Source organism: Chlorocebus sabaeus, chromosome 10 (assembly GCF_047675955.1).
Source record: "Chlorocebus sabaeus isolate Y175 chromosome 10, mChlSab1.0.hap1, whole genome shotgun sequence".
Lineage (NCBI taxonomy): Eukaryota > Metazoa > Chordata > Mammalia > Primates > Cercopithecidae > Chlorocebus > Chlorocebus sabaeus.
The window spans coordinates 52,222,145-52,235,811 of record NC_132913.1 but is presented as its reverse complement, the minus strand read 5'-3'; the positions used below and the strand labels follow the sequence as shown (position 1 = coordinate 52,235,811).

Here is a 13,667-nt window from a genome sequence, read left to right as displayed (position 1 = left end):
TCATCCTCCTATAGCTTACTTTCTACCTGAAGGGTTTCATCATTAAAGGGTTTTGGGCAGAGAATGACATAATGTTTTTTACCTTAGAAAAGGAATTCTGTAGTTTCTGTGTTAAGAGTATACTATAAGAAGACAAAGGAAGGCATGAAAACTGGTAAGGAGTCTAGTAAAATAATTTCAGTGTGAAATATTATAACATCATTTGAAGTATAAGTCATCCTGAAGTTTTTTTGTATTTGTATTGTGATTTATTTTTATTTTTACATGGTTTTATGGAGAGTATTAACTCAAAATCATTGTCATTGAGTTAGTATTTATGTTTAAGTAATGTTTATAATTAAATGCTGGGCTATTTAGTGTGTCACTGATGTGTTACTTATACCTGTAATATTTAATATTTATTGTGTTTTAGTTGATCCTGAAAACGTGTTTATTGGTCGCCACTTCATTATTGGGCTTTCCACAGTTACCTTTACTCTGCCTTTATCCTTGTACCGAAATATAGCGAAGCTTGGAAAGGTAATTTTTACATTTTAAATTGTCATAGAAAAGTACCTTGTTGCCTGCAGTAATCTACTGTCTACTTGACAGAGTTCTTAATTACAGTATTCATCTTTAGTTTCTTCTAGTTTGCTTAATGGTTATACTAGAGCAAACTGTGTTTGAATCATTAGTTTGTGAGAACCGATGGTTAAATAGTTGATGAGTATGAACTATTCTTCCTTTTTCTTTTTTAAGGTAGATACCCTGATGTCAGACAACACATTTTAAATTTAGAAAATATAAATAACTATATTTAAAGCAAATCTAATTTATTGGAAAAGTGTTCCATCTTTTGTGTAGGTAGTTTAAACAATTTAAAATTAAGAAGTAAACGGCCGGGCATGGTGGCTCAAGCCTGTAATCCCAGCACTTTGGGAGGCCGAGACGGGCGGATCACGAGGTCAGGAGATCGAGACCATCCTGGCTAACACAGTGAAACCCCGTCTCTACTAAAAAGAAAATACAAAAAACTAGCCGGACGAGGTGGCGGGCGCCTGTAGTCCCAGCTACTCGGGAGGCTGAGGCAGGAGAATGGCGTAAACCCGGGAGGCAGAGCTTGCAGGGAGCCGAGACCCGGCCACTGCACGCCAGCCCAGGCGACAGAGCGAGACTCCGTCTCAAAAAAAAAAAAAAAAAAAAAAAAAAATTAAGAAGTAACAGTGAATCACTTCAATGGCTTAAAATATATTTATTTGTAAATTACCATGTCTATTGTGCTTATTTTTCATCCAGTGAATTTAATTTTCAATGTGTTGATTGGTCAATTTTTGAGAATTTTGCCAGTATTCTGAATTTTGCCAGTATTCAGATTTATATTACTAAAGAGGAATACTGAACTCTTTTAATGAAAACAATTAAATAATTATTCAGTTCGCTACAGATGCTCATTTGCACTTACTCTCAAGGAATATTTGTATTTTACCCAAAATATTATTGGTACTATGTCTACGCAATGCCAAACATTCTGACAAGATATTTTTTAAAAGAGTTATTTATATAATATTTTTATATTCTAGTTTGAAAAATCCAACATTTGACTGAATTTTACTTTTCACTGTGATGTTTGATGTGTACCCCGTTATGAAGTTCATCCTTCCAGGTAGAGCTGAGGGTAGACATGATATTTCAGAGTATTCTGACCATCCCTAATAGCCATCCGGAAACAAACAAGTCTGTATCAAAACATACTTTTTTGTGAATTATATAAAATGATTGAACTATTTTCCGTTTCACATATTCAGTGTGCACATAAATGTTAACTTCTGAGCAGAGAGCAAGGCGTTCATAAAAGGAAGGCTATTAACATTCTGTCGTATTATTAATACCTGGGTATTTTTTCCTAAATCCCCCTTAAAAGTGTCATATTGAGATAGCTAAATAAATCTCTCAATGAGCAAAGCAGAGTGGTTAGGAGCCCTAATCTGCAGTCAGGCTGCTTGTATCTGAGTTCCCTCTCTGCCACATTCCAGCTGCATCACCTTGGGGATGTTGTTTAATCTCTCTCTCTCTCAGAAGATAAGCCAATTCCTAATAGAAACTTCTTTCTAGTTAAAAATTAACAACTTAGAAAACAAGGTTAATGAGACTCACATAAAATACAAGCAGTTTTATATTTATTTTTTCTTATCAGAGAAAGGATCCATAATGTGCTTATTCATTTAAAAAAATTAAGACTAGACACACAAACCTAGCATAATGAGTGCACAGGGCACAGACACACACAGACCAGTTTATATTTTAACCGGTTGACATAATGACAGAACAGAGAGGAAGAAGCAAAACAGGCCTAGAAACACAGACCAAAGGGCAAAACCATGTAGGAAAAGTAGAGCTGGAGAGCAGAGAGGAAAAAACTGAGGTACCCCTCCTCAAAAAAATAAATAAATAAAAATAAAAATAAGAAAAGGAGGGGGAGGAATGTATGTGGTGTTGGAACAAAGAGAGTAAGACAAGTAGAAGCAGCAATTATAGATAGTAAAAAAGCATATGTCAACACTAAAATAGGACTTGAAGAAAAAAGGAAACATAATTTCACTTTTGCTTTGATAAGCTAAAATCACCAGTTTTGTATTCCGTGCAAGAGCCACTAAAAATTTTCAAAGCCGTATTGTATGGTGATGACAGTCATATGTAATACTTGCTCACCTACTTGGGGTGGGTGCGGGGACCAACACTATGATCTGATAAGAAGTTACCTGCCTGAGATTATCAACACCAAGCTTCAAGAATAACCTACTAAAGAATTAGGCAGAAAAATCTATATGTAAGTTTACCCAATTAAAAACAAGAAAGACTTAACATTTAAAATAAAATAATTTCTGTCCTAAACTGGCAATATCCTTGTATTTTCTTTGACAGGTCTCCCTCATCTCTACAGGTTTAACAACTCTCATTCTTGGAATTGTAATGGCAAGGGCAATTTCATTGGGTCCACACATGTAAGTTTTGTTGTTATATTTGTTAGTCTTTGGTTTATAGACTTCACATAGAGATTTAGAGGGCATAGATGCAGAAATATAAAGTAACCATGGTATCAGAAACATCATTTATCTTTGGTATTTGACAAAATGAGGTAAAATAATTACAGGTCGGTAAACATGCATTTTTCATTTGGACCCTACAAGGCTGGTAGAATTAAACCAGGTTTACTTATTATTTTAATGGATGAAACAATTAGAATAAGAAATAATTAGAATTAGAATAAGAAAGGAATTTTGAATAGTTGAAAAGAGGAACAGTTTCGCTAATTTAGACTGAAATAAGAAGAATAAGGGACATAGTGGATGTTTTTATCCATTAAACAAAATGTGAACACTTTGAAAACCACCCTTTATTCTCTTCTGATTATTTTCCTTAATTATTTTGTGTTAAAATACTCCATCATTTGTGAACTAAAGATAAAAACTGATAGTGGTATTTGTTTCTTTTTACTGTTATTATTTGGTCAGGTAAAATGTTGACAAATTGGTATTAGTTCACCCAATTGTAAAAATGTTACTCATTCATGAAATTTAAAAGTGTGTGTATTGTCAATCTAAACTACACTGTGTGTATGCTTTGCTTATACAGTACATTCCCCAGATACGGACTGGGCAGTTTATAGTCACGGTCCCAAGAAAATGCTAGAATGAAACCAGCTTAGATAGGCTTTAAACACTGAATTTGGTTTCCACAATTCACAATAAATACTAGTTGAATAAATAAATAATACATTAAGGAGTTTCCAGGGTATCTTAAATGTTTTCTCTAAGCAAGACAAAGAAAAATTAATTTAAGATGTAATATTTAGCACAGTGCAAGGAATATTGGGTTTTTAATGAATGACATCTGTAAGAAAAAACATAAAAGGAAACCTAATGAATAGCCCTAATTGTTAATGTAGTGGCCAAGGTAATTTATGTTTTCTCATTGATTAATTGTTGCTCTGCAAAATTAATTCATTTTCCACTGATAGGCTTCTTAGTTTATCAGGAAAATATCAGAAAAAAAAAAAAAAGGCCTCAGGCTAATTGGGGAAATAGCATGAAATATCTATGAAATATCCCATCTAAGTGCTTTTGATATAACCTTTTCTTTGAAAAAGCAAACGCTTATTTTTAAAGGATTGAAGTAAAGGAGAGAAAGCATAAATATCTGTAATGTTTCTATTTTTTTTCTTCAAATAATTTAATCCTGATTCACAGTTGTATTGATCATCTTAGAATAACAAAAAAAACATAAACCAAGTAATGTGAAATGACAGAAATGTATTTTCTCATAGTTCTGGAGGCTGGAAGTCAGAGATCTGGGTGCCAGCATGATAGGATTCTGGTGAGGGCCATCTTCCTGCCTTGTTGAGGGCAGTCTTCCTGCTGTGTTCTCACATGGCAGAGAGAGACAGCAAGATCTCAGGTGTCTCTTCTTATAAGGGCACCAGCCCTGTATTGAGGGCTCTACCCTTCCCTCATGCACTTATCTAACCCTAATTATCTTCAAAGTCTCCCAAAGGTCTCAACTCCAAATGCCAGCACAGTGAGAGTTAAGGCTTCAACATGTAAATTTGGAGGGACACAATTCAATTCATAGCATTAGTGGGTTTTTTGTTTTGTTTTGTTTTTACCTTTTTTTAGAGACAGCGTCTCATTCTGTCACCCAGACTGGAGTGCAATGGTGCAATCATAGCTCACTGCAACCTTGAACTCCTGGGTTCAAACAGTCCTCCTGCCTCACTCTTCTGTGTAGCTGGGACTGCAGGCATGTGCCATCACACCCGCCTAATTTTTTCTTTTATTTTTTTGTAGAGATAGAGTCTCACTATGTTGCCCAGGCCAGCCTTGAACTCCTGACCTCAAACAATCCTGCCTCAGCCCCACGAAGTGCTGGGATTAACAGGTGTGAGCCACCATGCCTGGCCTACATTAGTGGTTTTGAAATGCACGTCTTTCACTTCAATATGGCCATTTATTCATTCACTTTAGTTTGTTTCCAGTGATTGTGTTGTGCCCCGAGAGAAAAAGCAGAGAGAGGCCTGAATTAGCACCTGCTTCCAATTATTCACAATCAACAATGGAGAAAGGGCTTATAGTAAAAACAAAAAAAAAAGGAAGAAAAATCGATGACACTACAAGGTGATAAGTGCAAAGCAGAAGCATGAAAGGGAAGCAAAGACAGTGTCAAAGTAGAGGGTGCTTAATGATCTATCCCCACGAGGGAAGGTTTCCTGGAGGAAGAAAAATATGATCTGTGTGTTTTAAAAGATGAATTGCAATTGTTCCAGATACATAGAGGGTGTGAGTCTGTATGCATTACAGACTCAGGGAAAAGTATGTATAAAAGCACAAAAACATATACTTAATTCTACTGATATTTATTTACTGATTCTACTGATATTTATTTACTGTCTGTTATGTTGGTACTGTATTCAGCTCTGGTTTTTAAAGCTGAATTCACAGTAACAGAAAGCTAATAAGTATATTAAACAGAATACTATAAATGATAATTTGGGCTAAAAGTTTTAATTGTGTAAGACCAAACTGTTTTAATTGATACTTTTTATTATAAAAAGTGTTTACAGGGAAAAATCATTGGGTTATAACAAAAGTTCTTATAGGTTTGCTAAATATAGTATTATGAGGCAATATTGCCGGGGAAATATAGCTAACGTAGGAAGTAAATTAATCCTCAGTTGCACCATGGGAGAACTGTGTAAAGCAATGATTCTCAACACTTGTTTCACATAAGAATTATCTGAGTAACTTTAGAAAATACTGATGCCAGAGCCCCACCTGTAGAGATTCTGAAGGAATTGATCTAGGGGGCAGGCAATTGGATTAATTATTTCGCTGTTGGGGATTCTATGAACAAAGATTCTAAAGCCTCTTGGTTTAAAGAGATTAAAATCATGAGTACATATTTTTAACTGATACATTGTTTCTAAAATTAAACCAGAGATTTTGTTATTTTAGCTACTGTTTTGTGATCATTTTTCATGATGCATTCTCTGCTTGTTTTTTTCAGTATTTTTTATGTACAAAATATCATGTGAAATACTGTCATGAATACATAGAGAAAGAAAATATCTCTGCTTTCAAGGGGCTCGCAGTTTAGTGAAGACAAAGCTATACAAATGACTATCATATAGGCAGTGTACCTTGATATAGAGAAAAAAGAAAGGGCAGTCCACTTCCTGGTGGGGCTCAGTGAACTGATTTTTATGGCCAAAGAACTATTTAGTTCTGTTGTCAACAAAATGTGGCCTACATCTGTCTGCCCTTCCTTTAGTAGCGATACAATATTTTATCTGAGCCTTTGAAATTTAATAACAAGGATTATTTACTTAACTCTTTCAATATTTAGATGTTAAAGAAGTATGTTTTTTAATACTGTGCCACCTTTGATGTCTGTTTGAATACTACTGCAAACAACTTCTGTTCATCCTGGTTTACAATCAGGCTAATCAAATCCCAAGTTCAGGAGTTGGCATGGTAGCTAGTCAGGCAGGCTTCTTTCTGAAAATATGACAGCGATGAATGCTTGTAATCCATAAAACATGAGAAATTCAATACTCCATGTGTGGTTTTCTTCATTTTCGGTTCAGATGAATGATCAGAAAACCTGTGTTTTTTTCATAGGTCTTTTAAAGTGGTGTTTGAAAAAGATCTTTAAACCCACCATCAGAAAAGGGGAAGGTCTGTAATGGCTACTGGTATTGACCTTGTTACTATGGAAACACCATTTTAGTGGTTATGTTTTAAAAATAAAACACAATTCCATTTCCTTTTCCATAAGTCATAGGGCTATAAATTCTGCTTTTTGATATGATTTCAAATATCTCACAGTCCATGACTTTCAGGTTTTTTGGAAATTATGTTCAGTTTTATTGTATTTTCTAACCTTTTGCTTTCTAAAAACTGAGGTGGCGAGGAAATTTAATTGCTTTTCAGAAAGTGTGCTAATATAAAAATGCAATAACAGTTCTCCCATTTTTTTAAACTAGAATCAGAGGCATTATCACTGTTTAAAAAAAAAAAAAAGCCTTCATTTAATGCCTTACTAATATTCAATTCTTTACATTCAGGATGGAAATTATAATATGCAGTCTAAATTTACAACTATTTTCCCCTCATATGACATCTTTCTTTTAGCATTTTAATCGTGTGGTATTCTAAACAAAATTCCAAAAAGCGAGTCCATACCTTAGGCATTTATACATATAAAATGTGTCTTCCACGAGCATCTCAATGCACATTAGTTTCCTTAACCCTTATACATTCAAACCCTGAATTCTGCAGTTTTATGCTACACATAAAGAAGAAGTAGAGGGGGTTAAGAAAAGGATTTTTAAAAATGGGTAAAGACAGAGGAAGGCTACATATTTAAGGAAATAAATGATTCATTCTGACAAATATTAGCCACTGAACTTTTCTTTTAAGTGCACAGGTATGTGTGCAGATTTGTTATATAGGTAAATTTGTATCATGGAGGTATGTTGTATCGATTATTTCATCATCTAGGTATTAAGCATAGTACTCATTAGTTATCTTTCCTGATCTTCTTCTTTCTCCCAACTTCCACCCTCTGATAGGTCCCAGTGTGTGTTGTTCCCCTCTCTGTGTCCATGTGTTGTGATCTTTTAGCTCCCACTTGTAAGTGAGAATACGTGTTCTTTACTTTTCTTTTCCTGCATTAGTTTGCTAAGGATAATGGCTTCCAGCTCAATCCATGTTCCTGCAGAGGATATGATCTTTTTTATGGCTGCATAGTATTCCATGGTGTACATGTACCACATTTTCTTTATCCAGTCTGCCATTGATGGACATTTAGGTTGATTCTATGTCTTTGCTATTGTGACTAGTGCTGCAATGAACATAACACATTTACATGTTTTTATGAGAAAACAATTTATATTCTTTTGGTATATACTCAGTAATGGGATAGATGGGTCAAATGGTAGCTCTGCTTTTCAGATCTTTGAGGAATCACCACAGTGTCTTCTACAATGGTTGAACTAATTTTACACTCCCACCAATGGTGTATAAGTGTTACTTTTTCTCTGCAATCTTGCCAGCAGCTGTCATTTTTTGATTTTTTCAATAATAGCCATTCTGACTGGTGTGAGATGATATGTCGTTGTGGTTTTGATTCGCATTTCTCTAATGATCATTGATGCTGAGGTTTTTTTCATATGAACGTTGGTCACATGTATGTCTTTTGAAGAGTGTTCATGTCCTTTGCCTACTTTTTAATGGTTTATTTTTTTCTTGTAAATTTGTTTAACTTCCTTATAAGATGCTATATATTAGACCTTTGTCAGATGCATAGTTTGCAGAAATTTACTGCTATTCTGTAGGTTGTCTGTTCACTTTGCTGATTGTTTCTTTTGCTGTGCAGATGCTCTTTAGGTCGAGTAGATCCTATTTGTCAATTTTTGCTTTTGTTGCAATTGCCTTTGGCATTTTCGTCATGATATATTTGCCCATTCCTATGTCCGGAATGGTATTGCCTAGGTTGTCTTCCAGGGATTTCATAGTTTTGAGTTTTACATTTAAGTCTTTAATCCATCTTGAGTTAATTTTTGTATATGGTATAAGGAAGGGGTCCAGTTTCGATCTTCTGCATTTGGCTAGCTAGTTATCCCAGCATCATTTATTGAATAAGGAGTCCTTTCACCATTGCTTGTTTCTGTCAGATTTGTCAAAGATCAGATAGTTGTAGATGTGTGACCCTAATTCTGGGCTTTTTATTCTGTTCCATTGATCTATGTGTTTGTTTTTGTATCAGAACCATGCTGTTTTGGTTACTGTAGCCCTTTAGTGTAGTTTGAAGTTGGGTAGCGTGATGCCTCTGGTTTTGTTCTTTTTGCCTAGGATTGCCTTGGCTATTCAGGCTTTTTTTGGTCCCATGTGAATTTTAAAATAGTTTTTTCTAGTTCTGTGAAGAATGTCAATGGCAGTTCAATAGGAATAACATTGAATCTGTAAATTGCCTTGGGCAATGTGGCCATTTTAATGATATTGATTCTTCCTATCCATAAACATGGAATTTTTTTTTCCATTTGTTTGTATCATCTCTGATTTTCGTGTGTGTGTGGCAATTGTGAATGGTATTGCCTTCCTGATTTGGCACTCTGCTTTACTGTTGTTGGTATATAGGGGTGCTAGTGATTTTTATACATTGATTTTGTATCCTGAGGCTTTGCAGAAGTTGTTTATCAGCTTATCTTTTTTTAGCTGAGACTATGGGGTTTTCTAGATATAGGATCATGTCATTTGCAAATAAGGATAGTTTGACTTCCTCTCTACCTATTTGCACGCTCTTTATTTCTTTCTCTTGCCTGATTGCTCTGGCCAGGACTTCCCGTACTATGTTGAATAGGAGTGGTGAGACAGGGCATCCTTATGCTGGTTTTCGAGTGGAATGCTTCCAGCTTTTGCCCATTGAGTATGATGTTGGCTGTGGTTTAGTCACAGATGGCTTTTATTATTTTGAGGTATGTTCCTTCAATTCCTAGTTTATTAAGAGTTTTTAATGTGAAGGGGTGTTGAATTTTATCAAAACTCTTTTTGGCATTTATTGAGATAATCATATCGTTTTTGTCTTTAGTTCTCTTTATGTGATGAATCACATTTACTGATTTGCATATATTGAACCAACCTTGCATCCTAGGGATAAAGCCTACTTGATTGTGGTGGATAAACATTCTCATGTGCTACTGGATTTGGTTTGTCAATATTTTGTTGAGTATTTTTGCATTGATGTTCACCAAAGATATTGGCCTGAAGTTTTTTTTGTTGATGTTGTTTCTCTGCCAGATTTTGGTATCAGGGTGATGTTGGTCTCATAGAGTAAGTTAGGGAGGAGTCCCTCCTCCTCAGTTTTTTGGAACAGCTTCAGCAGGAATGTACCAACTCTTCTTTGTACATCTGGTGGAATTCAGCTGTGAATGTCTCTAGAGTTTTTAATGTGAAGGGGTGTTGATTCACATTAAATCAACAGGCTATTTATTATTGATTGGTAGACTATTTATTATTGATTCAGTTTCAGAGCTCATTATTATTGGTCTCTTCAGGGATTCAATTTCTTCCTGGTTCAGTCTTGGGAGGGTGTATGTATCCAAGAATGTATCCATTTCTTCTAGAGTTTCTAGTTTATGTGCATGGAGGTGTTCATAATATTCTCTGGTTGTTATTTTATTTCTGTGGGGTCAGTGGTAATATTCCCCTTGTCGTTTTGAATTGTATTTATTTGGATCTTCTCTCTTTTCATCTTTATTAGTCTAGCTGGCTGTCTATCTATTTTTTGAATTTTCAAAAAACCAGTTCCTGGATTCATTGATCTTTTGAATGTTTATTTTGTCTCAAATCCTTCAGTTCAGCTCTGATTTTGGTTATTTCTTGTCTTCTGCTAGCTTTGGGGTTAACTGTCTTGTAGTTCTTTAGTTCTTTTACTTGTAGTGTTTGGTTGTTAAATTGAGGTCTAACTTTTTGATGTGAGTCACTGAATTTTTTGATGATGTGTAAATTGTCATCCTTTATGTTGCAAATGTAAACAAGCACAGAACCTTAACTGGTTGAAGCAAAAGAGAATTTACTCCCTTAACTGTAAGTTCAAGGTTAGTCCTATTATTAGGATTATTAGTATGCTTGGATTTAAGAGCTCAATTAATGAAATCAGACATCGTCTCTCTTTTACCATCTCTTGCCTGTACTTCCTGTTTTGACTCTAGTTTCTGAAAGCTTTTCTCCCTGACAAGATGGTGGCAGCAATCTCAACCTACATCAATTCCAGTTCAAATCCATAGAAAGAGAAAGAATTTTCTCTTTTAAGGTACCTACAACCTCACTCACAGAATTAGTTCTGATTGGCTCTAACAAAGATGTATGAGGATTATAGACCCTACCATCATGGCCTATATTGAGTTGTTTGCCTTTAGGTTACATGCCCACACCTGGATCTAGGGATAGGATGAACCCAACTAAAGCACTTGAAATAAAAATAGGGAAAAGGGTGTCCCAAAGGACAGTGATGCCAGCAGAAGGGGAGTAGCCATTGCAAAGTGCAAACTACATATGTCCACTTCAGTGATGGGAATTTCAATCAAATGATATGGGTGGAAGCCAAGTTAGAGGAAATTAAGATGTAAGTGAGTGATAGGAAAGTGAATTTGGAATATCCTTCCTCCAATTTCCCCCTTCCCTGCCTTTCTCTTCTTCTTTTATGAAGAACATCTATGAATGAAAGTAACATGGTGAAACAGTGGCTTGAGAGAGTAAGAGCTCTAAAAAAGTACCATCTTTATCATGGAATATATTGAACATGTGACATAGACTAAGCTGAGACCTAGAACCCAAAGTCCTCCATCAAATGATGAAAGGCTAGACTTTTGGATACAGTTAGGGTGATCTTGGAGAGCAGTTAAAATACTTTGTCCTTTTGAAACAATAGGATAAGGAGTAAATTGTGAACACATTCTAAAGATCAGTGAAGGGAATTTGAGTATTCATGCCTGATAACCTATATTTTTTCAAAGATGAGATGATTATCGGAGAGTGCAGTAAATAGGAGTAGGTTCACAACATGAATATTCTGGTTGGTTAAATTTCCTATTGGTCTCACCATAGGAAGTGAGAAGGATCCACACATAGAAATAAAATAATAATGTATTTGTTAAATTATCTTTAGTTATATTCTGTGTGTTTTCTTCTATGTGTATTTTCTGTCTCTCACTATATTGTAAGCACTGTGAAAAGGGAGATTACATTTGCTTTGTTCACACTATATACCCATTACTCAGCAAAGTGCCTAACAAAGAATTAGAATTCAGCAAAGAATTGCTGAATCATCAATTGGATGCATGAATGAATCCATGTGCCTTCTGGTTTTAGTTCATTCAACTTGGGGATTAACTGACAAAAATTTTGAAGTAATCAGACAATGAAACATTGTCTTGAGAAAAATAAAAATTTCATACAAACACTGTCAAAGAAAATTTGCCTAAGGCTACTTTGATGCTAGTAACATTTGCTAACCAATTTGCTAAAACACCATTTGACTCCAGGCTCTGCAGTAGTCACTGTTAGAACTATTGGTATGTTTTACCAGGAAGATTGCCTACATGAAAGAATGCATAGAACTATTGCTTTATCTGAGTCTACATAAAAATAGGAAAGATATTTGCAAGATAATATATGCTCAGGGAGGATTAGTCCAGTCCCTGTGTTAGTGGAGCTGGAGGAACAGCCTAGGCTGCTCAATATTAAGTACTTATTTCACTCACTGTTAGTTATTTTATAAATGGAATCCATCCGTAAATGGATGAACCTGTTCTTTGAACCAATAACATTTTATTAAATGTATAACTGATGCCAGTCACTCTTCCAGGTACTGGGACTATAAGATGAAGAAAGCACAGTCCTTGACCTCAGATCCCTATAGTTTGTGGAACAAACTTATGAAAGATAATCTCAATATAATAATAGAATTATGAGTAAGTGCTATGGAAACAGAGGAAGGACCCTTAGCCCAACCTGTGCAAGAAGGTAATATTTCAGGATAAGAAAATACGTGGCTTTTTGCTTTAAAAAATAAGCAGGCATAAGTTGAGTCAAAAAGGGATATGGGGGACGGGAAGTTGGTAGGGACCGGTTAGAAGACACTGTAGGCAGAAATGTGTGTGACCCAGAGATGGGATACATATAACAGCAGACGGAGTTTGAAATTCTAATACTAGGAAGAACTTGGAGAAGAAGATTATTTTGCCTTTGGCTGGGGGAGCTACCATATAAAAATAAAGGCCCTCCTTTGATATTTTCTCCAAAACTCTTTTTTTGCATTGTTTCTCAAATGCATTTCATCGTAGTTTTAACAAGTGTCATATCTCCATATTATCTCTTTTGAAAAACTGCTGAAAGTGGTTCTGTACTTACTCAGTCTTTGTATGCTGCCGTAACAAAATACCACAGACTAGGTAATTTATAAAGAATAGAAATTTGTTTGTCACAGTTCTGGAGGCTGGGAAGTCCACGATCAAGGCACTGGCATTTGGTGTCTGGTGAGAGCTGCTCTTTCTGCTCCCAAGATGACACCTTGAACTCTGCTTCCTCTGGAGGGGACAAATGCTACATCCTCATGTGAAGGAAGGGATGGAAGAACAAAAAGAGGCTGAACTCACTTCCTCAAGCACTTTTATAAAGGTGCTAATCTCATCTATGAGGGCTCTACCCTAACTGCCTGATTACCTCCTAAAGGCCCCACCTCTTAATATTGTTTCACTGGGGATTAAGTTTCAACCTTAATTTTAGAGGGAATGCAAACATTCAAACCATAGCACCCACTGATCCTGATTTCCCTATCACCACAAGCTATACAGCTTCTGTATTTAGAAAGTAACTAGGGTTTTGGTGATTCTGAGCTGAAAGCTGTACCAGTGTATAAAAGGAAATGAGCCTAGAGAGTTTGGCAGAGACCAAGATGAAGGAAAGCTTTATATGTGGTGGTGAGAAACTTGGATTTATTCTTTAGTTAATGGGGCATTGAAAGTTCTTATACAGGTGACTAACTAGATCGAGCCTCAATTTTAATTGGACTTCTCTTGCAGTGGAGGCGAGGACAGATGGGAATATAAAGACCTGGAAGGAGACTATCTA

At 35.6% G+C, this 13,667-nt stretch overlaps 1 protein-coding gene and 1 long non-coding RNA gene across 7 annotated transcripts in view; one reads left to right on the top strand and one right to left on the bottom strand.

Moving 5' to 3' along the window:
• Positions 1-13,667, bottom strand: part of LOC103217209 (uncharacterized) — a 104,211-nt gene that overhangs the window by 5,814 nt on the left and 84,730 nt on the right. The gene's annotated exons all lie outside the window — the stretch shown is intronic.
• The window catches only part of SLC38A11 (solute carrier family 38 member 11), a 57,485-nt gene that overhangs the window by 15,673 nt on the left and 28,145 nt on the right, over positions 1-13,667 (top strand). For all 5 annotated transcript variants that reach the window (XM_007965183.3, XM_007965184.3, XM_073019768.1 and 2 more), the window contains 2 exons: positions 413-519; positions 2,902-2,981. In XM_007965183.3, the coding sequence (XP_007963374.2) occupies positions 413-519; positions 2,902-2,981 (187 nt within the window). The remainder of the gene's footprint in view (positions 1-412; positions 520-2,901; positions 2,982-13,667) is intronic.